General features: G+C 39.3%; 1 protein-coding gene across 1 annotated transcript in view; it reads right to left on the reverse strand.

The window, feature by feature from the left end:
• Positions 1–2032: 2032 nt before the first annotated feature.
• dst (dystonin) overlaps positions 2033–26788 on the reverse strand; it is a 92388-nt gene continuing 67632 nt past the window's right edge. Inside the window, exons 59-99 of the mRNA XM_054600452.1 lie at positions 26476–26646; positions 26048–26214; positions 25146–25305; positions 24587–24913; positions 24344–24428; positions 23825–24066; positions 23486–23692; positions 23223–23342; positions 22999–23106; positions 22690–22908; positions 22404–22607; positions 21232–21463; positions 20528–20754; positions 20304–20426; positions 20085–20186; positions 19318–19419; positions 18816–18989; positions 18464–18619; positions 18126–18323; positions 17411–17539; positions 16729–16899; positions 15481–15636; positions 14883–15089; positions 14514–14633; positions 13681–13850; positions 13409–13568; positions 12642–12836; positions 12432–12560; positions 11904–12047; positions 11552–11740; positions 11314–11443; positions 10958–11121; positions 10692–10854; positions 10445–10599; positions 10278–10352; positions 10097–10114; positions 7299–7416; positions 5037–5227; positions 4695–4805; positions 3973–4099; positions 2033–3073 (exon numbers count right to left, since the gene is read on the reverse strand). Of these exons, the coding sequence (XP_054456427.1) occupies positions 2817–3073; positions 3973–4099; positions 4695–4805; positions 5037–5227; positions 7299–7416; positions 10097–10114; positions 10278–10352; positions 10445–10599; positions 10692–10854; positions 10958–11121; positions 11314–11443; positions 11552–11740; positions 11904–12047; positions 12432–12560; positions 12642–12836; positions 13409–13568; positions 13681–13850; positions 14514–14633; positions 14883–15089; positions 15481–15636; positions 16729–16899; positions 17411–17539; positions 18126–18323; positions 18464–18619; positions 18816–18989; positions 19318–19419; positions 20085–20186; positions 20304–20426; positions 20528–20754; positions 21232–21463; positions 22404–22607; positions 22690–22908; positions 22999–23106; positions 23223–23342; positions 23486–23692; positions 23825–24066; positions 24344–24428; positions 24587–24913; positions 25146–25305; positions 26048–26214; positions 26476–26646 (6603 nt within the window). The 3' untranslated portion in view covers positions 2033–2816. The remainder of the gene's footprint in view (positions 3074–3972; positions 4100–4694; positions 4806–5036; positions 5228–7298; positions 7417–10096; positions 10115–10277; positions 10353–10444; positions 10600–10691; positions 10855–10957; positions 11122–11313; positions 11444–11551; positions 11741–11903; positions 12048–12431; positions 12561–12641; positions 12837–13408; positions 13569–13680; positions 13851–14513; positions 14634–14882; positions 15090–15480; positions 15637–16728; positions 16900–17410; positions 17540–18125; positions 18324–18463; positions 18620–18815; positions 18990–19317; positions 19420–20084; positions 20187–20303; positions 20427–20527; positions 20755–21231; positions 21464–22403; positions 22608–22689; positions 22909–22998; positions 23107–23222; positions 23343–23485; positions 23693–23824; positions 24067–24343; positions 24429–24586; positions 24914–25145; positions 25306–26047; positions 26215–26475; positions 26647–26788) is intronic.

Raw genomic sequence — 26788 nt, forward strand, 5'->3', positions numbered from 1 at the left:
TTTCAATTTTTTTTAAGTCAGGGGCTAGAAGTGCCTACAGTAAAACAATAAAATATATCAGTAATTCAAGAAATCAGATTAACTCATATATTAGTGTACAGTAGACTTTTAAATTTAAGTCCGGTACTAAAATGTGTTTGAAAAGTATTTCTATGAATGAATTTTAAAGATTTAGAAAGAGTAAAGAAAAAAAAAATGAAAAAATGTCACGTTTAGTTTCTTCGACTTATGGTATATCAAATCAAAACTGGTGAAATTGTCATTGCAAGTTTTTCTAAATATAAAATATTCTAATTTCTTTGTTGACCAGGGTAAGTTATCATATTTTATGATAATAGTGTGTCCACTGAATTGATTTATCCATGCAAACAATCTCAAGCTTTACCATAATAGAGAAAACAATAACGCTAATCACAAGATAATCCTCCTTTTAAATATCAGCCTGACATCATATACAACCCCTATTTATGTCAAAATCTATGAAAGAAAAAGAATAAAGAGAAAAAATGAAAGAGAAATATTTCATTACTCACATATTCCTGTAAATAGAAAGTCCAAGGGCTCCTTCAGACGGCCGTTTTCTAGTTCCTGGTGCGAGGATAGATCCCACTCTAAAGTGCCATCCACGGCCAAATGTGTGAGCTGAACAGGAGGACCATTCAAACTAGAAGCTCTGGTTCTCAGGAGCCTGACCCCTGAGCTCCACTCCACCTTTAGTCCCCAGGGGATCTGTCTCTTCTCATAGGCCAGTTACACCTACAGTCACTACAGGTCCAGTAAGCGGAGTCATCACATTTAAGAAACGTAAGTGAACATATCAGGGTCTTTATGTAGCTATTGAAAGGAGAAAATAACAGTGATGTTGAAAAATAAGCCTATGCTTCAGCAAAGTTGTGTACAATGCAGCTCTCCAAAAAAGTAACTGTGCAGAGCTTCTGTACGTGTCTTTACACGTCCACTAGAACAGTAAGAAAAAAAATAGACTTTTGTTGGGACGGTTGTAGAAACCTCAATAATTGCTTTCAAAAACAGTCTCACAGTTTTAGTTTATATTCACTGAAGACAGTGTTTTAGCATTCGCCGAGTCTCACTGAGAGAAAGATGTAGTATGTCACAGTTAAACACAATATGCTCTGCAAACATTGCACCCAGAACAGACCACACCTTCCATCTAAACCGCCACACTGCATCTACGAACCAGGCTTTAGGGAGATTCTAGAAAACATCTATGGAATAACACATATATACAGTTAATAGCTGCTTCCAGTGTCAGATATAATGTCATAATATGTCATAGTACGCCAAAAGAAATAATAGTATATCAGGAAAAATGTCATAGTATACTATATCATAAGAAGTGAACAAAATGATCATATATATCAAACTATATAAACATTCTTTCTCCATTTATTTTTGTTGGTAAATGTAGAAATCAAAGTGACTTTTACTATACTATGACTCTTTCATTACTTTTTTTGGAACACTTTACTTTAGTTTTTCATGAGTATTTTGACATGCTGTACTATGACTTTATGAGGTTTTTGGACTTACTATAATAATACTTTTTTATGACTTTTTGTGATGTTTTTCAACCAACTATACGATACTTGTTTTGACATACTTTACGATAACTTTTTTATGGCATAATACTCTGATTTTTTTGACATGCAATACTATGACTTTTCCTGACTTTTTTGACAAACTATACTATGACTTTGTCATGGCTGTTTCAAAGATAATAACTAAGTGAATTTTTTCAACAAAACCATATTATGACATTTTTTGACATGCTATACTATGACTTTATTGAAAATACTGTAATACTACTTTTTTATGACTTTTTCTGAGTTTTTTTTTGCCAAACTATAACATGACTTTTGCATGACTATTTATGAAATTCTATACTATTACTTTTTTGACATGCTTTGACATATATATTGCTATTATTACCCCCCAACCAACAGACTACAGCTAGCAAGGCTAATAAAATGATCTAAAATCGGCAAAGCAGAGAGGATACTGTGGTCCACGGCAGCCTCTGGTGGCTTTCTGCAAGCAGGTTTATTACAAAGTAATGATACAGTGACAATTTCAGCTCTACCGAAATTAACCATACATTGACATGGATGCACAACAGAATGTCTACATGGAGTATCACCCCTTCAAGCACACACTGCTGTGAGGTGGTCAAACAGGGACTGCAGCTGACAACAAACAAACAAACAGGACTTAAAAGCTTCATGATTACGATGTTTCTGCTACTTGCCTTAAATAGTGTTTTTCAAAGGTTTCTGCAGTGCTTACTGGGGTTTATTGTAGTATATTGCATTGCCCTTTAAATGCATGTTGGCAGTATATCATATCACTTAAATAGATAATTGCAGTGCCTCAAAATGGTACCATAATGCAGCATCTACTCCAAACATCAGCAAACATAAATTACAGTACATTCAGTAACTCTCAGAGCTCTATCCTGCGTGTTGCCCTTCATTAGTGTTTTTAGAAATGTTAGCTTACCGTACAACATAGTCATTCCCAGGTTTTCTAGTGTTCAATAGAATAAAATAAAATACAATAAAAACAATTTGAAATATTTCACAAAAAGAAATACATTAAAAACAAATACACAAGGCCATTAACATTTCATTCTCACATAATATTAAACCATATTGCCTCTCAACAGAATATTTTACATCTTCGCAATGATTTAAATAACACTCAACACATTTGCAGTCTTTTAAGTTAGGTATCTCCAGTGTCCGTTACGTGCTTAGGGTTCAACTAGATCCTGGGTTGTTTGTTTTCAAGGCCACTGACTATCGCTTGGATCCCTTGGCCAGTTTGCTTGTGGGAGTGGTTCTTCTCTGGGGAGTGGGGATCTTGGAGGGCTTTCCTCCATGTTGACGGGACGCAGAACGCGGCGTTGCTCGGGTTGATTCCCCGACTGTTTCAGAGGCGTCTGAGCACACAGACTGGATGTCTGAGATGTCAAAGTCAGAGGCGTCGCTTCCTCTGCGGCTGCTCCCTCTGCTTCCTGCTTTACTGCCAGGTCGGCTGGAATTTCTCCTTGGCTCTAGAAAGACAAAAAGACAATAATTGACAAACCACTAACAATGAGCCTGATCAATAGAGGCATCAGTGCTTTGCCACTGGCAGTTTGGCAGCACATTGTTACATCCAAACAAATATTAAGAAATACTGTACATATGGATACATTTGGATGATTATTAACACATACTCAATTTCCTGTGGCTGCTTGTAATTTCAACATAGTTTAGTTCAGTTTTTTAGTTTGCCACCAAGATGGCTTTTAAAAAAACAATACTAGCTGTCTCAGCCTTCTAGGTAAAGTAAGACATTCATTTGCAGCCACTATCATTAAATTTGTAGCCTTTTAAATTTTAAATTGACTTGTTATTGTAGAGCGCCTTATAGTCCTACAACCACTCAAACCACTTTTACACTACTATGTAATCTTTCATCCATTCATACACGGAAGGCAGGGGCTACCATGCAAGCTGCCACCTGACTATTAGACCAACTAACATTAAAAGCCATTCACACACAATGTGGGGTGAAGTGTATCGCCCAAGGAAACATCGACACTGATTGGAGGAGCCGGGAATCGAACCGCTGATCTTCAGATTGATGGACGACCTGCTCACTGAGCCACAGCCAGCCCAATGCTATTTTGCAATTTCGGCAACACCTTCAGTGACTTCTAGGTGACATCTCAGATGTTTCACCAATCATTTTCTATAAACTGGACATCACTCCCTAGACCCCTTAAAAAGGTTTTTGCAACTTCAACATGTTTTGATTAAACATATAAAAATGGTTTATCAGTGGCTCTATTGTTTTTAATACCTTTATTCATACATGTCGAAGAATCTAAGAGTCTGCCCCAACAGACAAAAATACTTTTTCTTTAAAATGTAATGAAAAGAGTCGCTAAAGTTGCTCTCTACTCACCACCTATCATCTGGGTCCGAGCTTTCAGAACAGCAGCGCTGATCAAGGTTCCCTCCTCACCAGACTGAAATCCTTTTCCTGACAAGTACCCAGGAAGACGTAATTTGCTGCCTTGAACTGGTGTACTCTGCAAAAGACAAAACATTAATTACTTTGGTTTGTAATCAATGGGAGTAAACTGCACAGTATAATGACAGTCAGCTTTTGAGAAAACAGTCCTTATCAAGTGCATAAATAGTTTTACCAGAAAGTAGGTTGTTGAGTTAGTTTTCAATTTGGTAAAGAAAACAACCTTATTTTTGCAACAATGTCGGAATTTCAGTTAGCAGTTAGTATTTGAATTAAAGTTTCAACCTGTAGTTAGAAGGTCATTACACAATCCCACATGCATTAATGACATATAAAGTTGTTCATATTATAGTGGATTAAAATGAGACAGAATATTTTGTCAAGCAAGAAAGAAATATTCAGTCCATTAGTAAGCAAAGGAGTTTATAGACCCAACTGAAATCTCTAATACATTTTGTTTTTCACTGCAGAATAAAATTGGAAATATATACTTCTAACAAATACATATTTTTCAAACTAGGTGCTCTATCCTGACTGTTGATAAATATATATGTTTTCTCTGTTTTGATAGTTATGCAGCAGATTTCAGTTGGGTCGTAAATCTGAAGCGTCCCACACCATGGGCTGTAAATGACTAAACTATATGACGATACCTCTGAGGATGAACCTTGGCTCCCAAAGGAGTCTGATGATTTAAGAGGAGTGGAGGATTTGCTGTTTGTAAGCCAGGGCTTATCATAATTGCGGGTTATTTGTTGGGGAGTCTGGGAAACAATGGCAAATCAAAAAACACAGATATGGATTGACAAATCAAAAACTACCAGAAAGACTAGATGGAAGAAACACAAAAAAATGAACAAGAACGTGATCAGAAAATGTGAATTTAAATGAAATAAGGCTTATAATTAAGAGGAAAATCATGATGGGGAGTGATCAATCAACAGTGTGGCGGACAACGAGGTAACTGGCTCTCACAGCAGAGTAGAGCCTCTTACCTTGGGTGTATTGGTCACTGCTGGGGTTGATGGGACCGCACAGCTCTGGCTGGAGGTGGATCTGTTGGGAGAAGCTCCTCTGGATGATGGACGAGATCTTCGGCCTCTGTAACGGAAGCTCGCCATCACCTGAGTGGTTCCCTCAGGGAGGATGAACTTCTCTCGCAGCTCCATGTTGGTCCTGCCTTTAGCTGAGAAATGACACTCCAAATGAGCCATATTGAATAAATACAACTGGGATTCCTTTTATTAGTAATTTTGTGTTGATAATGATGTGAGTTAACACTTTATTTTTCAATTTAAGTCCCTAAATTCCCATGAATAAATATGTAGTTTGGTATCAATCATGGGTAAAATAGAATTTTTACCCTAACCCTAATTACATACTTAATTTCAACGTCTTAAAAAAAACCTATTGGGAAATTATTAGGGAAATATATAAGATAAAGTGTAACCAAAATGAGTTTTTAAATGAAGCAAAATAATTCAATAGAATACTAAATAAAAATGAAAACACATGACTCATGCTGCTTCACATCTCATCCATACTGCTGCAACAGTAGTGGAATAAACTTTGTTTCTCAACCAGCAATACTTCTTTGTTTGCTTGGACTGCTAAACAAATAGTGAAAAAATTTAAACAACAAATCAAAGTGTGCCAAAACACTCCCACACCCAAACGGCCCAAATGAGGAGAATTACAAAACCAAGGATACATAATCTACACACAGTGAAACCAAACAGAGCTTGCACCAGATGTGCTAATAACCAGCTGGCTAACATGCAGATTGAATCACTAAGCCACACTGTCAAACAAAGTAAAGTTTTGTTCTGTGTGTTATATACAAACAACTTTATCATTTACCCCAATAACGATGTTATTTCAGTTTTATATTTACGGGTATAATTCATTAGAATCTCTCACAGGGTTTTGTTTGTTTGATTGTCAAGCAAACCTGAAAACTGCAAAAGTAGCTCGGCTGAGAACGGTTGCATGCTGAGAGATACAAAAGAGCTCATCAAGTCCCAAAATATTGCCCTAGAGAAAGTGACATCGGGTGATGTGACTTTCACAAAACAACTGCATGCATGAAAACCAGCCGTGGCTGAATGACAGTTGGTTGTGAGTGGTGTATGAGAAGGCCATTCATGATGAGCGCTCACACACAGCTATGGTACACCAACACCAAGCAGCACACAGTCGGATGTGCAGACACACATACCACAGGTGGGTTCATGGAACAAGGTGAGATAGTTTGAGATTTGCCAACCTATCGGAGACTGAGTAATTGAAGAGTTTGACTCCGAGCGCAACATTTTGCTCCCGTGGTGATGAACTAGAAGAAATGATATCATGTTCAGCAGGAAATACAGAAACTGATTATTGATACAGAAGATAGCAGAAACAAGCAGAGTACAGAGAGCGTTTTAACTAGACGGTAACAGAGAGGACTGTCTCATACTGGACTGCATATGTGGGCAGTGAACAGTTACTGTACTTTGCAAAAAATAAATAATAAAACTCATTAAATAAAACTAAAATCTGTTAACACCTCTGTGTTATTTCACTCCAGTTGCTGGTATTTATTTTGGAGCTCAGTGTTGTACTAAGATAGCATAAACATAAACAGAAGAAGAAAATAGCCACTAACATGATTCTAAAATATAGTATATATATATATATAATATATATAAAGATAAAAGATTGATTGATTTTGAACCAAGAAAATACTAATTCCTTTACAGTGAGTTATTTATAAATTATTTGATAAACTAATGAAACACAATATTTACCAAGTCCTTTTGGTAGAAAGATTACTATAGGTTTAGATAGGGATTAGCTGAATTGAATGGAAGTAACGTATTGTATATGTATGCAACGCTGATGCTGACGCTAAATCAGTTCACATTGAATAATAATTAGTCATTACCATTCACCACACATTGTGGCTGTAATGGTTCAGAAACAATATCTTATATTTGTTGAAATATTCATAATATAATCTTTATGATAATAATAATCTTTATCAGCAGTAACTATCCATACAGCAGTAGTGCAAAACAATAGAGATGTTTTTTGTAAATCAGAAGTCAGACAATCAAAATCAGAATGATGGAGACCGAGCAGTGTTCACCTTCCTACAGAAGTGACCCAAACTGCAATATTCTAGTCTTTCTACACACAACTGGATGTGTGCACCTTTCAGTATTTAATCAATCAGTCCTGCATTATGACTTGTGGTGGTGAACTTTTGATCTCACCTCTACAGGGGTCGTTCTTCACCAGGAACTCATCCAGAGCCATCCAGCCTCCTCCGACCCGCACCATCACAGTACTTCGTAAAATTCGTACTAAGCGAAGCTGCTGAGAGTCTCCAAACTACAGCGGGGGGGGAAATGACACAGAGAGGGGATGTGTGAAAACCTTGGTATGACCTTTGTATGAACACTCAATGCAGTTTAGAAGCTGTGCAAAACTGGAAACCAGCCTGGTTTGGAGATTCACAATATTTCCAATTCTTTTTTGTAATTCTTTTAACACTTTTGACAATTTTTTATGTTTTGTTTTTGGAATTACACAAATTAAATTTAAAATTGTCCAAGCAAACAGCAATCAAAGATGCTTTTTTTTTCCACTTCAGCTCTGATTTCTTTTTCATGTTGCACAGATTAACATAAATCAGGATTATCCCACAAAGACATACATATTCAGTTTTCATTCTCAAAGACACAAATTACACAAAAGGTCAATCCAACTGGTTTTCTTCTAGTATTGTTTGCTGGTGGGTGTGATTAAATGCATTGTTCGTAAATTATTGTACGAGTCCATTAATTCTTAATGAGTTTATGCTAAATTGACTGTTTTATTTTCTCATACCTAACATTTACTCATACGTAAAATCATTTGATTTGATGACTAAGTCATCGTTGAGACTAAATATAAACTAATATTGGCTTTCTGCAGATATTGTTTATTGGAATATGTGTATATTATTTTGGTCAATAAGAAACCAATACACACGTAATGCAGAAAAAAGTTTGGTAACTTAGTAACGGTGCCATCATCACATAGTCTTTGTAAAGCTAAACATTCAACATTTAAGACAATTGGCTGATATTTCACTGTATCATAATGTAATCATTTTTATTCTGAAATAGCAGAATCAGCCCTAGAACTACAGTAACAGTCAGGCTCTGCATTTATATCTGTTAATGTTTATATCAAACTGAACGTGAAGTCTTGTATGCTGCACAGTATTTACAGCAGTTACAAAAACTTTACAGCTTTACAAACTTCATGATATATCAGTGGACCTTTATGGTTCTATATATTTATATTTATATATATGTGGTTTCTGGTTGTAATGTCTGACTTTATTCCGACAGCACCTTCCTTCAGTTTGCTGCCACCACTTCAGGTGGAGCCTGTGAAAAAAGCATTAACTGAAGGCACATTATTTTACCACTAGAAGGCACTAGAGTACAATAATTTGCCTTCTTCATGCCAGCCACGCATTCCAAACATAAGACCAATAAGCATGTTATGGATGTGAATGGTTTAAGGTTAATGAGGTGATGGACAGAAGTCAGCCAGTTGGATATGACCATGAGCATAAGCACAAAGACATAATTCACACAGGACGATCACAGCCGCATGCTTTCTGTCAAAAAAACAATTCCACATCATGATCAAGCGGACAAACAGCAATCTCCTGCAATCCAGCACTTTGATGCACTTCCTACGAGGAATAAAATGCTCAGGATGCATTAACACTGATGCAGATCCAATGCAGCTATCTCCAATGACACACCGAGAACAACATGAGGAATGGTTCAAATCATTTCCGTCTAATCCACCACAGTGTGACACGCAGACATGACCAAACAATGATGAGCCTTCGCTAAGTGCCTGTTATCTTATGATGTCTCTTCGACTGGTAAAAAAAAAAAAATCTTGTATGATTATTATAATGATTTAATGCCAGTGGTGATTTAAGTGATCAAATACATTAAATGTGATGATGATCTGGAGGAAAGAGAGGCACAAGAAACATCTTAAGAATAACCATTTACCAGAATACAGCTTTCCAAAACGGCAACGTGTAGGTGGGGGGTAAGATTTTGATTTTCCCTGTTTGCTATTGTCTCATCGGCGATTAAGGAGTCATGTAAGCAGTGAACCAGACCAAACTGTCGAAAGAATTATTTAAATTCAATGTTGTGTGACACATCAAAACAAACTAGTTAATACAACAACACTAAAGCTCCTATCCCCTCTGACTAACACCTCCCATTATCAATCTTAATCCAAACAAGCTTCTGGAAGCATGTGGCATATGAACACATATCAGTAATGGACTTTAAACTGTGACATGCAATTTGTCAGGTCATGTTAACTCATTAGCTAAAAAAATAAAATAATAATAAAAATAAAATAAAAAGTATTCATTAAAAGCATCAAGGTTGCCCAACTATGAAAGTAAATTAATAAAAACAGTGTCAGTTACACAAAAGTATGTCAGCCAATGTTGACATAAATCATTCCCATGAAGAGCCAAAGGCAAGCACACAGAAAGCATTATTTTCCACACTGCCCAGCAGATGAATTTATGCCCATGGACTAATAAAAAATATGGGCTGAGATGGTTTTTGCTTGTAATATTGTATTTTCTGAAACTCAAAAGCAGATGTATAAATATATATATAATATAAAAGACTATGTTTCACCTGGATTGTCTTATTTTTCAACAAAACAAAAACATCTGAATAACCTGAAAAATGCAAGAATCACATCAAACTTCAACAAATTTGATTTTTCTTTCATGAGTGACTTTAAATAACATTTTATATTAGACTGAAACTTTATCTTAGACCAGAGTTCCTTATGGATTACATCAGATGGCCATAGATCTTTATTTCTACCTTTGAGTTTCAGTCGCTAAACATCAGCCAGGAATCTAGGCAGAGAGCGTTAATTGAAAAGCAAACATGGTAAATGAAAAAGGCTTGATAAGTCACAGAACAGAAGGTTAAAAACAGAGGAGGTCTTTCATATGTACCTGGTTTCCAAGGTAGAACTGGTGACGTGAGGAACAATAAAAATATGGAGAGGTTAGAGCTTTTACCATGAATTGGCTTTTATTGACACTTTTTGCAGCACTTACCTTTCTGTAATATTAAGCTGCTAGTATTTAAAACATTTCACAATCATCGCATTGCTTGTAATTAAAATCTGCCTACCCGGTATTTGTTGGCACCAATTTGCTCCACTTGGAATCGCTTTGTACACTTGCATTTTGCCACTTGTCTCGTAACCTACAAACAGAGAAGATTTTATTAAAACACAGTTCCCTGAATGTGTCTCTAGATTTAAATTTAGAAATTCTGGGCATGAGAGTTTGTATTACCTCATCTTCAATTTTGTCAGCATCTGTTAGCGGTTTGTAGGCATCTTTGTTGGGATGGAGAGCTGCCACAAACTCATAGTAGTCAATGTAGCCGTCACCGTCTCTGTCAAATATGTCTGCCACAGCGCTCATCTCCAGACGACTGGTGGGGAATTCTATTGAAGAGCCATTGAAGTGGTACAAGATGAGCATTTTGCTGGCTGTGGTTCATGCCGTTCAGTTGTTAGTTTGTATGAATGACACTTACTGGAGGAGAGGATGCCCTCGATGAACTCCTGTCGGGTCACCTTGCCATCTTGATCTTTGTCAATGCGGCGGAAGAAGTCCATGACACGAGACTTTTTGTGGTTCATCCAGCGCATGTAGCGCTTCCGCCACACATCAAAGTCAAAGTTGGCAAATTCTTTTAACTGCACAGAAACATAGAAGGTCATATGAGAAATAGATTTTTAGAAAGAGGTGCTTGTTGTCATACCGGGAGCAGGTTTGTGAAAAACCTGAGTACTTGATTACCTCCTCCAGTCTGTCCAAGGCATCGTTGAGTTTCCTCCTTCTGTCCAAAGCCAGCAGCCACACGTGCTGCCACTTAGTGACCAGCAGGTTCACCCGCGGGTTCTTGGTTTCAATGGGAGGTTGTGTTGCTGACGCATACATCGTTTGTGTGGGAGAACGTTTTCCTGCAGGCGAAAGACAAAAACATTCATAGTGACTACCCTCTGACCATGTAATCAGGAGGAATAGATTAGTAATGACATCATTCCAGGTGCATAAATGGACAAAATGAGGATGTCGCGTCACCATGCAGTGACTAAACACCGGGCCAGATGGCTTAGGTCACCCCCTGTGAGGGGTCGTTATGGGATACATACTTCCAGTTCTTCCTTTGTCGAGCACAGGGATGTGAGACTGGACTGGGGGCTCCACAGCAGCCTTCCTTTTGTGTGTCTTGGTGATTTTGTCAACATCTGGTTGCTTCCTGGTCATTTCCTCCATGAATGCCTGCAGGGAAAAGCAACAAGGATGCTTCCAGTATGGTTCATGTACACTTACAGTAAACTTCTGTAAAATAAATGAATTAAATCAAACCATATAAATAGTTGTTTTAACCTGGTGTTCTGCTATGAGGCTTTTGACCCCTTCGAGCTCCTGCGGCAGCTGCTCCTTGTCTTTATCGTTGAGGTTGGTCTCAGCCCACTGCAGCCAGGTCAGCAGATTCTCCAGCAGGTCCTGAGTGGCCAACAGCTCAGTGAGGGCTGTGGCCAGTCGCTGCTGGTGCTGTCTGGCCCATGCCTGCACCTGTAACAGTAACATTAAACACATTGCTCATACTAGATAAAGATTGAGCTATTCCTTTTGTGTGGTGAGGCTCACACATGCCACAAAAAAATGTATTCTCTATGTAAAATCGCATCCAAATTGAGTAATTGTGTGAAAGGCATGTATGCAGCTGTGAACTGACCTCTTCAAGCCGGGCTTTAATGATGGTGTTCCAGTGTTTGATGGTTGTGATAGAGTCTGGATGGCAGATGATCAGAATAGCCTCCCCCATACTGGTTGCTTTATTAAGAGCCACTCGCTTTTCCTCCAGTTTCTTCATGAACTCCTTCAAAAATAGCAAATGGGAACGAGATTCATTTTCAACTGGATTTTTATTTTAGCAGAGATTAAAATATAAAAATAAAACGTTGCCTATAGCGATTTTATTCTTATTTTTGATTAAGGCAGTGCTATTTTAGTAAGATGTAATAATAGCTAAGAAAATATCTCCCAAAAATATGCAAAACTGGGTGTCTTGAATGAAAATGACATGGCATCTCCTAGCAGACATGCTGCAATTACAGAATCAGGGTCTTAACTGTTAACTCAAATTAAAAAACTAAAAAAGATGGTTACTTTTATTTAACTAAACAGCCAAAACTTTCCAAATGTAAAATATATACTTAACATTTTACTTAAGATAAAACATTACAAATTTTGCAATGCTTGCCTTGTGTTGTTCGATGAGCGTTTGCAGAGCCTCCTCATCGTCAGGAAGGCTGCCATGGAAACGCAGAATCTGCTCTGCCTCAGCCAGCCACTCCAGCAGGATATGAACCGTGGAGTGGAACTCCTCAGCCTGCAGCCAGAGGAAACAGATAAGTCAGGCTCACAGAGTCAGTTTATCTCCTATCTGATGACTGTAAGATCTCCACCGTACCTGACACAGGGCCTGCTCCAGCCGGGCCTGTTTGGACACCGAGAGGTTGCACACGGTCTCCCAGCGAGTGCTCAGCTCCTGCATCTGGGCTTTGACCCAGGACGAGTCATCGTGACTGCTCTCTACCAGCTCCTTTGCGGAACGTTTGAGGGCCTGAACGCTTACTGTCCTCTTTCCCAACTCCTTCTGGAAAACCTGCAGCGACCAATCAGAGAAGGACTCAGTCAAACAGCATGAAAACACAAACATGATACTTAATAGCTTAAGATTTATGTAATTGCATATTTCTGCTATTTATGATTTCAATGAAAAAGTTACTGAGGGAAATTGTACTTGTGGATTACAACATTCTACTATTACAGAATCATAGCTGTTGGTGCAACAAGAAACAGGATAACTTTGTTGCTGATGTATTGCAGTTATATTTAATAATAAAATGTGAATGACCAAACATAATATCAGTTTACCAGACATCTTTGCTGGACAGACAAGTTAAAAGAGCAGAGACTCTGAATGTAAATGTACTACAATGCTATCCCTTCTGAATTTATAGTCCAACCCAAGTGTGGTTTCAGTGTCCATTGTTACTATTGTGATGAGCAACAATCAGCGATGAAAAGAAAAGGGTTGATACAGCAGTGAAACTTTTATGCTTTTCAAATTAGGTTTTGATGCTGCTTATAAAGACATTTTTTAAACCACTGGTCAACTCGCATGTCAACAAAGCTTTGTATCATGCTGTGATGTGTTCTGGTGTTGTTTCCTACCTTGTGGTTGTCTATCAGGTTGAGAACCAGGTCTATGTCTCCGTGTACGGGCTGGTCCTCAGCCAGCTGAGGCTCAACTCGGTACAGCCAGTCAATGAGAGCCTGGAGAGCGTCTGTAAACTGGCCGGAGAACAACAGGGCCTCCTCAAGCTTGTTTTGTCTGCAGGATAAAACAAATCACTAACAGTGAACAAAGAATCTCACTGCAAACAGTGTGATTAGTAGTTGATGGGGTAGAATACACTAACAAACGTGTAAAGATGTATGCTTACCTTTCAACTGACTTGCCACAAACAGTGTCCCATTTGTCCCTCAGTTCACTCAGCATGTCGTCCAGCTTCTGATTATCATCCCGAAGGGAGGTCTTGTCTTTCAGGGCCCGTCCTGTTCGAGTGGTGGTGTCATACACTGAGTGTTTGCTGCCCACAGCTTTTTGGAACTCCTGTGTATGAGAAACACTGTCATCAAAATGCTCCAACCTCCAAACAATAAAGAAGTTTAGCTGCATTAAGATAAGGAACGAGCAGACAATGGTCAAATTAGGTAGCTTGTTTTAAGTCTGCATCTTTAGATGCACAGGGTTACAGTGAGCTTTCTCAGATTGTATTCCTGCTACTGCTGGCATGTCAGATAGTATCCTAATCTGTGTGTGTGTTTGTGATTAAGGAAACCGTTTTCTGTGAGGGAACAAAAAAGGGGGTCAAATATCAAGAGCCACTGCGCCACAGAGATTAAAGTATCCAAACTCAGTGGCATCTGAAACATTTGGTCCATCCTGGGATTATGATAGGATTAGCACAGTATCTGCACAAAGGGAAGGGACTAGGTATTCTGTAACCCTAGAAAATGCACGACTAATGTATTTTGTTGATGCTGTAATTCCTATAAATACCCTTTGCTGTTTGATTCGTCTGCTTCCAACACTCATACATCTGGCATTGAACGTGGCACCTAAACAGCTGTCTCATTATTCTGACTTGTAAAAAATAAAAAAGGATGCAGTTTTTTTCTGTTAAATGAATGAAACTCTGCTCTTAAAGGTCCCTGGTTATTTAAACTTTCATTTTTTTCCACATTAAATGGCGATAAGACGATGCTCAGTCACCTTGTGCAGCGCCAGCTGCGTCTTGATTTTGTCTGGATCGTTGGCAATTTCCACTTCTGAGTCCAGAGTCTTCTCAGACTCGTCCAGCCACTCCATAAGTTTATTCCAAGTTTCGTGGAACTAATGAAGGATAAAGAAACAAACAAAGCATTTAGAAAAATATTTGATTTCACTTGATTAATGGCTGAGTCCTGTTAAATGTTTAGACGATTTGCTTTTTAGGCCCAAGGAACAGAATAGTGCACACACTAATGAAATTGCTATAATAAACTGCAGACAGAATATGAAACAGGCCTAATATACTATTTCCAGAGCTTTCCAATGATAATAACATGTCCTGACAGCAGTGAAACAAAGCCTATTTCAAACCTGTTTGGCCCTCTTCCTGGCGTCGTCCAGCAAACGACCTCGCTCAACAGACCGCTGCACCAGTTTCTCCCAGCGGCCTTGCACGCTAAGCAGCAGGTTCTTGATCAGGACCACATCCTGTTTCTGGCTGAAGTACTTCAAATGTGTTCCTGTCTTGTCCAGTTCAATGATGTGGTCCCTGTGGGAGTTCACCTCTGTCACAAACATCTGCACAGTGTAGAGAGGAGAGACGTTTAGGTCAGGTGTTATAACATCAAGAGGGAGTATAGACTTTTTAATTGACAGCGGAGGTAATGTTATTCATGTGATTGATGTGCTAATGAGCTTTGTTGTGAATGACCAAACAGATGGAGTCATTAAGTCCATGTTGGCTTGTTGGCGAAGCCAAATGGGGAATTAGTAAACATAAACTGCTATTTGGTGCATGACACTGACATCATTTATGTTTTTATCACTGGCTAAAAAAAACCACACTGTCACAGCAGATGGATTCAAGCAACAGCTTTAACAGCAATCTACCACAAACATAAAACAAAAACGTTTTATGTCATCATTCACTTCAGAGGCTGTCTGATCCTCCTCTCCATGCAAACATTACCTTATGCTCATCAATCTGAAACATGATGGTGTCCATTATGAGGGAGGCGGGTGAAACCATGTTCAGCGTCTGCTCCGCCTGGGTCAGCCAGTTGATGAAGTCCTGCAGGGAGTTGTGGAAATCTGTGGCCAGCGTCAAAGCATCTTCTAGTTTCACCTGCAGACACAACACATTATCAGGCTCCGTGCAAAGATATGGAAATAGTCCTTTTGTCATTTGTCTCTAAACAAAGCTCTACTATAACCTGTATCCTTCTGCTGAAAACAAACCGTTCGGTTGCCACAACACTAGATGAAAAGGAAGGGAAAAACAATTACTATATCACATTTGTGTCGATCATGACCTCTATTTAAAGAGAGGAAGTTAACATCTCTGGAGAGGCTGATGGTGGAGCAGAAAGTGAATGATGAGCTTTTAATTGAATGAGAGAAACATCCACAGTGACTGGATCGCTGGAAAACATCCACTGGCACAGGCTCATCACATGGCTGAAAATGCTGCGTTAATGACGTTATAAAACCTGAGAGTTATGGGTAATAATGTGTTTCTCTCATATATCATGGGTCATGTCGAGTCTTGCTAAATATGGAATTCAAATTCAATAGACTTATTCTGTTACTTGATTAACCTCTTCGCTGCTTGAAAAATGTGTTCGGCCCACTAGACAAGGGAAGTGTCACATTGCTGAAGAGAGTTTGTCCAGCAGCTGCGAGATTTCGCAGACTTTGAATTCCTGGGAACGGGACCAAAGTCAATAGGAAGCAAAAGCGAAACATTTCAGCAATGAGGAGCTCCATATCTGGAGTGAGAGTTGTAACGGAAAGAGAGATTTATCTTTTTTGTAATGTTAAATGATGATGTTTATTTATTGTAGCAACATAAATGAGAAAATGTTGTCGCCAAGGCATAACACATAAATAGCATGTCAAAAAGAGCAACATAGTGACTGATGAGTCTTTATCTTGGCTCAAATGTAACTCTGTTATTTATGTTATGCACTTCTCAAGTGTTCACTGTGGCGACATGTGAGACAAGACCACAGTTGTTCTCCTGTAAGTCGCCTGCTGTGATCTACAGTGTAACCACATCCTGTGTGTCCCTGCCAACACGCCGTCCTTACACCATTCATTACTGGCACTGGGATTAGAGGTTTAGGAATACAGAGACATGGCTGTATGTCAGCGATCGCTCCTTGGCACCTAAAGCTGAGGTTGTGGATCATTAAGCTGGGAGCTCTTTACTCCATACCTTTCTCTCAGCGGCCTTCCCCTGCACAGATTCCCACTTGTCCTTCAGATTTGCGAGGTCCTGCTCCGTGTTGCTGTCTGGACCCTCGGGTGTTATGGCCAGCAGCTGGTGGCCCTTGTTCATCAGCTCCTGATACAGCTCCTCCTTCACCTCGAAGGCAGAACACAACTCCTGCAAGAAAACGAGATACATGAGGGCATGTTTTCATCAAACACACTAAAGTACTGCTCTGCATTAGTTTTGTAAAGAAATATGAAAGTCTGCAGTATCTGAAGTGTATGTGATGAATCTGTCAGTGCACTTTATTTTTATATTAGCCCAAATCTAGTCCAAAAATGGTGAAATAATAAGACTCTCAGAGGCTTGTTCCCACCAGCAATCCCTGTTTTGGGCTCCATAAAGAATCACTACTGATGCCTCTTCAGGGAGAGTTTGTTGTGAAAGTGTTCCTCCATTAAAGAAAAGGAAAACAAAGAAGGGACCCATTCCTAAATTCATTATAGTCAGACATGGCTGAATCAATTGGACACAGTTTTTGTGATCTTCTGCATGGGAGATGCAAATAGTGTATTTTGCAATGTCATTTAATTTTCACACTTGAGATAAAACACAGAGGAGACATGGTTGTCTCCTTTACAAGCCTGCCATCTGTATGCGGCCTTTCATATTGCTAAACACATACCAGATGGGCGTTAAGCTGCTCCCGGGCCGTGTCTGGTAAGCCTCCCACAGCCTTTGATGCCAACAGCTGACGTTCTGTGTCTTTCAGCCATTGCTGCATATCTTCTATCTCACCATGGAAACCTTGGGCCTACAACACAAAACAACCTGAGTCAGGACAAAAGGTGTCACACACACTCATTGTTAGCAGCCTATGGCTCAGAGAGGAGGATGTCTGAGATATTAATTCCGTGGATTCATTCAGCTACCATTCAGCAGTATAAATTAAAAAGCCTAAAATGTAATGAAATAAACGCCTTTGATCAAAATTACACAAAAATTAAAGTGTCACTTTTTTTAAAGTTTCCAAATGAAACCTTATTTGATAAAAAAAAAAAAGAAACCTTCCTACTTACCTAACACTCTCAACCTGGGACAGATTATGAGTTCCTGAAGATTCTTTTAAACATTTCTTGAATAAAATTCTAAATTCAGGACATATTTCAGTTTCTCATATCCCCTTTCATATCAAAGAACCCTGCTAAAGGTCAAAGTTATGAATAGAAAGGAAAAGAAAGAGGAGGGGGCGGACAAAAAAAATCCCTCCTCTAAAAAAGAATTATGACTGACGTAACTTACTTGCTCCTTTGGAGAAAAGAATCAACTACAAATATTTTAAACATAAATAATGATAAATAAGGCCTATTAAGTAGTGGTGAAAAATATATTTTTTATACCTGAAGCAGAGCGCTCTGTAGTTGTAGCTTCCTCTCTCCCGTCTTCTCCAGGATGGCTTTCCACCGCTGGTTCAGGTTCTCCAGTTTGGTCTGCAGACCAGCAGCTTCCTCTCCAGCGCTGGACTCCACCAGATCATTACCGGCCTTATTGACGCTCTCCACTGTTGCCTTGTGAGCCAACACATCATTCTGGAGAACCTGTAGAGATAAAGCAGCCATGGATGGAGAGATGTTAGATGGATGGATTGGAAGCAAGAAGGACAAACTAAAACCGTATGGGTAAAAAATTTTGTGTTTGTATTTGCATGGAGAAAAACCAAAATAACTTGTTGTCGTACGTGATGTTTGGCGAGCTCTATCTCGACAGCTTTGGGGTCTCCTCCCGCCTTCCTCTGGTCATTGAGCAGCTCCTCTGTGTGGCTCATCCAGGCCAGCAGCTCGTCCAGTGCATGCTGGAACTGGCCCAGTGCCAGAAGGCCTCCCTCCAGTTTGTGCTGGATTAATGACAAATTAAACCATTAGATATTGCAGCTCCTGAAAGCACTTGACATGCATACAATACAACATATTCCACAGCCTTTGATCCATTCGGGAGCCTTTTTACTGTCCATAGAGAGTTATTTCACACTGTATTTAAACACCATATTGCCGCATTGAACTGTGTAAATGAAGCTGTTCGCCCTCTCTGACCTGTCGGCTGATGATCTTCTCATCCAGATTTTCCCAGAGCATCTTGAGCTCAGACATTGGCTCCTGGATGGCGGAGCGATCGGCCTCCTCCGTCACCTTCTTCAGCAGGAGACCTGCCTGGTGGTTCAGCCGCTCCATCTCGATCTGCAGCTGGTATGCCTCTCCTTTGAACTCCTGAAAACATATAGTGTGCAACTCATTCAGTCAACAGAAGTACAAAAGCTTTGAGGACAATACACCTGACCCTACTGGCTGTGTCTTTTCAGCACAAGATTTGTCTTACTGTACATCAAAGAAAGTATATCTACTTTATGAAGCGATTTTTTTTCTCCAGAGCTTTTGTATCAACTGAAGCACTGAACATAAACACAGCTGTTGTATGACAGAGCCTATCTAACAGTGAATACTGCACTAAAGAAGAAGTACATTGATAAGAAAGAGCATAAGTGAATTATAAGAATATCCTGCTGTTATATATTTAAACACAAATACAAGACTGTACCTTGAGCTCTACAATCTGCTGCTTGACGGTTTCCAGGTCTGTGCCTACGGGTGACATTGAATCCAGTTTGCTCTCCAGAATATCCACCCAGTCAAACATACCCTGCGTACAAGGTGGGAAACCATTGTTACTGGGAGAAAACAAAGCTTAGTGCACAGGGAGTCATATTTCACATCTAGTGTAAAGGTTTGCACTCTTACAGTTGATCTGTAGTCAATCTATATAGTTGACGAATAAGGTAAACAAACAAAATTAAATTTAAAAACCCTGAACCTTAATACTTTCACATTAAAAGGAGTCTAATCCTTAAAGTATGTAAAACATTAAAGCAGCCATGAAGAGGACTTGTCCTTTCCCACCATGAAACGATCTTAGAAGAACTTTATTCACACAAGTCAAACTTTGGGCCAGATATAGTAAAGCACTGGGGTTAGTGTTTATTGTTTCAAAATGAATAGGTCTCTCATAAAATGTTTAATCACTTCAATCCAGTGCAATAAAAAAGCACCACAATCTGTGGTTTCATCTTAAAAACTGGATGCCTGTTTGTGTGTTTAACCTTCAAGTACATGTATATGTCTCCATGGACAATAATATTCTATACTAAGTTATACAATGAAGACAAATAACAGAAATGAAAAGGTCTCTTATGAGTAACATTAGGATTTAAAGTAAATTTAGGATGCCTGAAACTGTGTCATATGTCATTCATTCAGAGGATTATTAATTTATTCTCTTCAAATACAATGAAGCAGTGATCAAAGTACCTGCAGGCCATCCTGAAACTGCACAGCAGCCTGCATGGCTTCTTCCAGCCTCTCTACTCTTTCCTTCCATGTCTTATTGAGATTTTCCCACGCTGAGTTCACCTGGAAAAATGACACAAGTAAATCACCACAAGCCAGGCAGAGAAAACAGCATGGACACAACAAGTTAAGACGAAAAAGTAGGTGTTTGTTTCGATGGTTTTGAATGTATTCTCTTACCTCGTCAAGACTTTTCTTTATGACGGGTTTATCAGGTTCCCCGCAGGCCGTCATAAGCTCTGCACCCTGGTTTTGAACCACTTCAAGCTCTTCCTGCAGCCCATCGATCTCCTCCTTAAATCCCTGCAGAAACAAAAAACAGTTGTTAAAACAAATTAGTGCTCCAACACTATTAATTACCCATTGGTTGATTCATTAATTTATTTTTTGGGGGATCTGTCTACCTCAACAAACTCCTGCTGCTGTTTGACGACCGATGGATCGACTCCAGGCTCCTCCAGCTCTCTCAGCAGGTCCTGGCTGTCTTTGATGGTGACGATGAGAGCGCTGTGGTCGCACCAGAACTTGTCTGCCAGGTCCATCACATCCAGCAGCTTCGCCTCACGCTCCTCCATTAAGGCCTGGATGTCGTTCCAAAGGAACACCATCTGGTCCAGTTTGTCTTGTACAACTTGTGAGAGAGAAAAAATGATATTTATTTTAATTAAAAAACCTAAACCACAAATATCAGCATGTTTTCCTCAGCTGGAAAACACATCTCACACATTCACAGGTTTAATGAGAATCTGTTTTGTTTCTGTCTCCTGCTTTGATTTTTTATTGGACCTAAACAAATGTTTGCATCCTATTAAAGCCACGCCTGGAGGAGAGCTTTCGCAATCCAGTGAATTGTCTGATCCCAAACTGAAATTAAGATCTAAAGCCAAGCATTTTAAGATTGATTACACATATTGTTATAGTGGGAGAATTAAAGCTTTGGACAGTGATTGTTTCAGTATGCCTCTGATATTTTTCCTACTGTTATTTTTATTTGTCTTATTGGCTCTTATTAATCATCCCAAAGCCCTTTTATGGTATAACCCTTCTGTCTGTATTGAATTGAATAACAAAATGAGGGAAATAAAACAACTAAGATGATATAATATACCTTTGGCAGATATGTCCTTGTCTGCTCCTTCAGATCGTGCGATCATTTCCCCGCCTCGCTGCTTCAGTGTTTCATACGAAGGCTGCAGCTTCTCCAAATCCACAGAGACAGCTTTATTTTCAGTAATCTGCTCCCTGATCTTGTCCACCTCCACAGAGATGGACGGAGGCTGCCGCAGGCGTTCAGCGATCCGTTCCAGGGATTCCAGCATCGGGTCAATTTTGTCATGGAACTTGTGGTGAATGAGGAGAGGAAACACCTCAGTTTATAAATATACTTCAGAATGTAATATGGGCAGCTGGAAAAATGTTTGGCTCTCCTGTTACAGAAAGACACTGTATTTATAACATGAAGCAATTCTGTTAAACCTATAAGAGAAACTTCTGAAATGTGTGAAGTGTTGGATTGAGAAAACAAGCAAACAAAGAAACAATATTAAAGGACTTCAACTTTGGTTCTGGAAAATTTTGGACATTTTCCATGATTTTGGACATTTCATAGCATAAAAATAATTAGTGATAAATGAATGTCATTCATCAAAAACAAACAAACAAAACCTATATATAATTTGTTGTAGCCCTATGTCAAAATAATCATGATTCCCAAAGTTTTAGATGGTAAAACATGGTCATAATTTTTATCATCATAATTTTTAAATACAAACAATCATACGCACTAAAAACTACGCTCCAAAATTATAGAAGAGCTATAAGAGATGCAGGCATGGTGAACATTTTCAAACAAAAGCTGAAAACCAATATATTCATAATTTATTGTATCTTTTTTCGACTAATTACCAATTTGTTTATATTATTCTTGCTTGTCCCTTTTTTAATTAAATGTAATATTTTAGCATCTACTGTCTTTTTATTGTCTACTTACCTTGTTTAAATGTATTTCTTTCTTTTTTTTAAGCAATGGGAGCTAAATCTCTTGTATGGCAGTCCTAAATAAAGTACTTATTATTATTATTATGTAAAAGTTACTCTATTACAGCTTCTACGTTACAGCTTTTGATCTCTATTCGAACCTGATAGTATAATAATCCATTTTCAAACACAGCAAAAAAGCTTGGAAGGCTTATAAATATATGTGTATATATATATATATATATATATATACATATATATAATTATAAACACACAAACATACACATAGAAACTGCTCCTCACCTGGGTGGATTTGGAGATGGACTCATCCAGAGTAGCAGCTCTTTCCTTGACATCAGCCTTGAGTTTGGTGTAAAGTTGGTCCGTAGCTGTGTACTTCTCTCTGATGGCCGCTCCCTCCACCGGGCTGAGTTCAAGTAGCTGAGGCCCCGTCTTATTCATCTTGTCGATGTGGGGCTTGTGCTCTGCAATCAGCTCTCGCATTTGCTGGAGAGGATATATCTTTTATTAACCTTTTTCATTGCTTTAATATAAGTGTTGTGCTAAACATCTTCTGTTGGCTTCTTACCCTGAGTTCCTCCTGCTGCTGCCTGAGTTTTTCGTACTCTATGGAGGGTTTTGGCAGCTGGCTGAAGGCGCTCAAGGTTTCCTGAAGCCACGGACACATCTCCTCATAGGTCTCCCAGAACTGACTGGCCAGAGACTGGGCTCTCTCCAGCTGCAGACAGCGCTCCGAGTTCAGCTGACTGACCATGCCGTACTTCTCCAAGAGAGTCTGGGTCCTCGCCTGATTGAAAAGCAACAAGTCCCTTTAACATCTGTGCTTATTGTTAATGAATAATTCCCCATTTTAGAATTGGAAATAAATTATTTTCACCTTTAAGATTTCTTTCTCGTCTGGGTTTTTGCTGTTCATGATGGCCTTTCCTGTTTTCACAATATCATCCACAGCATCTTTGTGCCTCATGATGTCCATTGAGAAGATCTGAAAAACCAGTAGAGTGAGTTTGGCTGAATGTTACCAAACAAAGAGCTCTGTTTACTGTACTTTGTTTAAATGGTGGCCTGTGTCTATCTACACACACAGTATGATAGGCTAACCTTCTGTGCTTGGAGCTGGGCCGTGGTTTGGTCTTGCTCCAGCCTGATCTCACCCATCGACAGCAACTTCCTCTCAGCTTCAGTCAGCCAGGCAAGTTCAGTGTCTGCAGCCTGCTCAAACTGGAGACAGACAAAAAAACAAAACGTTTCAACTCTTAATTAAATATAGATATTATAGTAGAAGAGGACAAATAAAGAAAGAAAAAAGAAACAGTGAGAAAAGTCAAACTAAAAAAAGCTGTTCATCGGTTGGCCTCCTTTACCTGCTGTGACTTTAATATGTCAGCGTTGATCTGTTCGACCTGCTGTGTGACGGTGTCGCACACGGCTCTGTACCGCTCATTACCCTCAGTCACTAGCTTTTCCAGACCCTCACGAGTGTGCCAGGGGATCAGATCCAGGAGAGAGCTGCTCAACTCATTCAGCTTGTCCATCACAGGTTTTTGGTCTTTGGTCTCCTTCAACAAGGCCTTGAAAAGATTACATGAAACACATAAACCACCAGCTTTAGCATAACTAATGAGATGTATTTGTAAAGAACAGATATTTTATGCTAAAGATGACATTTTATATGAATTCTTCCTCAAACCTGAAACTCATACCTTCTGTCTGCTTTGTGCATGAATGAGCTGCTCGCCTGCTGGCTCCTGATCAGCGAAAGCAGTGACCTCAGCCTCTACTTTCTCGAGCCAGGAGCTCAGGTCCTCATGGGTATGCTGCAGCTTGGTAGAGAGACCAGATACCCGCTCCAATGTCTTCAAAACGCCATCACTCATAGAGTTGATCTCAGCGTACTTTGATTTTATTCCATCCAGTTTGCCTTGGATAACAACCACCTCATCACCTATAAATAAGGATTAAATTATCACTTATTAATTCCAGGAGTTTAGTTCTTCTGCTTTAGTATAGGGAGGTACATTATGCTTCCAGCTTACAGAGTAATGTAAGCAGCATTCTTTCACAAATGTCTCTGATTTTTGTTATAGAAAAAGTCTTTGTCTACTGTTATACTGCTCCCTATGTAAGGCAAGAAGGCTTATGATGTGCATTACAGAGACAGAATTGTTTACTGACATTCAACATTATCAACTGTGACAGGAAACTCATAAAGTCAGACATGCCTGTTGTTTGCTTCAGAAGCTCCATCCCATTAGATATGGCTTGGTCCACATTCTTCTTCCTCAACACAATATCACTTTGTAGTTCCTAAAAGGAAAACACAACCCTAAAGTCATTGAGAGTGAAAATAAACTTTCAGCTATAAACAAGGCATGACAGACAAAACACTCAAATCAAGTGGGAAGCGATTGATGCAACTTAAATGAAAGGACAACATGATGCGTGGCCTGAGGAGGAGTGTATACCCATTGATCTGCCAGCTGCTTTTCAAGAACCTCTATTTTGTAGTCCTCCACGGACACTTCGCTCAGCCTCGAGTGCACCTCGTTGAGCCAGTTCATGAGGGCCACTTCGTCCTCTCCAAACATCTGGGCGTTTGCAAAAGCCTGCTGTAGCATCTCGGCTCTCCTCCTGCATCGCTCCTGGAGCTCTATGTAACTGGCCTGGGTGGAGTCCAGTTTGGACTGAACAGACTCCTTTTCGTCCACTGAGCTCACAGTCTTAAGCATCTGACCCAGACTGACGGCCTGTAACAGGTCTTTACTGTGATTCATAATCTCCTCCTCTAACGCCTGACCACAGGGGATGGGAAACAAACCAAGGAGATATGACACAAACAGAAAACACACACATAAAACAAAAATAGGAAACTTAAATTTAATGAACAACGGAATGGGAAATAATGAAAAACACAAACTTAAAACGACGAGCAAAATGAATGTAACTGAATTTGGCTGGACAAAACTGATTGGGTGATAAAAACATCCAAAACATATGGAAATGATGTAAAATGATGGATATTACCTTATGCTGAGAAATCTGATTTTCCAGCTTAGATGTCTCAGTGCCGATGGGTTCGGAGTTGGCCAGGTGTTTCTCTGTCACAGCGAGCCACTCGCTCAGGGGCTCTAGCGTCTCGTGGAACTGCTGAGTGACCACTAAGATGTTTTCTAGTTGCTTGTGCCTGACACAATAATGCAGATGGTAACAGCAGCGGATTAGGATTAAAGCACAGTAACGGACAGAGTGACAGGAAAGTTCATTTCAAGTTCATTTGTATTATTGGGAAATGTTGAATGGACTATCTCTATATTAATAAATCTTGGGTTGGACTAAAGTGTACGTGAATTTGGGAGTTTTACATTCCTAACAAGTTTAAAATATTCCTTGATCCAAACAAAATAACCTAATTTGCAAACTTTTCCATACAAACAGTTAAAGAATAGTTTGCCTTTATTTGCTTTCTTGTTGAGAGGAGACTGATACTACTCTTACGTCTTTATAGTGGACAAGGCCAGTTAGCTTAGCTTGGTTTAGCACAAAGACTGGAAACAGAGAAGAACAGCTAGTCTGGCTCTATGTCCAAGGGTAACAACATACCAGGTTAGCTGTTTACTCCCTGTATCCAGGCTTTGTGCTAAGCTAAGCTAACAGGCTGCTGGCTAGCTTGAAGTACAAACATTACAATGATATCGTCTTGTCTAATTCTTGGCAAGAAAGTGAATAAGTGCTACAAAGTGATAAAGCCAGTGATAAATGTGTAACTTTTTCTTTAAGCTCCAGTAGGATAAAGGTAAAGGAGTTTCCAGTTTGAAATTCTTTATAAATTTTGAATATTCCCAGATCCAAATCCGGGCAAACACACAAATTCAATTAGGGGAACATTTTAAATATTAGGAAAACTTTTTCAGGTGTTTTATACAGACCTGTTTTCAGCCTTCTTGAGCAGAGAGTCCCACCTCTGCCCTAGGCATTTGATCTCTTTTGCAACCTTCTCTTTATCCACAGACTCTGCCAGTTCTGCAACTCTCTCTCCCTCTTTTTTTATCAGCTCCACTGTTGGCTTTCTGTCATCAAGCAGTCTCTGTAAAAGCTGTCAGAGGCAAACAAAGGAGGAGAGTTATTGGGCGCCTCTGACCGCGAGCTTTGCTTGTTGGTGAAAAAACAGTAAATCTAACAAGCACAAATTAAGTGTCCATTAAACAAAAAGCCTTGTGTGCCACACTCGTATTTAACAATTAATGTCATTTAAAAAAAGATGAATGGCAAAGTCATGATGTCGTGTGGATTTAAGTGGAAAGATTAAATTAAAAAGACCTGTTAGTGTTTGTTTATGTGTTTGACACCTGCTTACTTTCTGCTCTTGTATCTGTGCCTTGACAACTTTGAATTCTGCAGATGGAGGCTTTTGATTAGCCACAAGCTCCTCCGTGTCCGTCAACCAGCTGAGCAGTGATTCCAGAGCATCCTGGAACCTCCCACAATGCAACAGGGCTTCATGCAGCTGGGCTGAACGCTCAGCAATCTGCAGACCGCATAGTAAAGATACATGTCACCTTTAAGAGCCAACTTCAAACTGCGCCCAGTAACTCATCAAAGGATAAAGCTATAACAAATAGTGAGAACAGATGACTCATTACACTGACGATATCTTGTTACAAATTCAA

This window comes from Anoplopoma fimbria, chromosome 6 (assembly GCF_027596085.1).
Source record: "Anoplopoma fimbria isolate UVic2021 breed Golden Eagle Sablefish chromosome 6, Afim_UVic_2022, whole genome shotgun sequence".
Lineage (NCBI taxonomy): Eukaryota > Metazoa > Chordata > Actinopteri > Perciformes > Anoplopomatidae > Anoplopoma > Anoplopoma fimbria.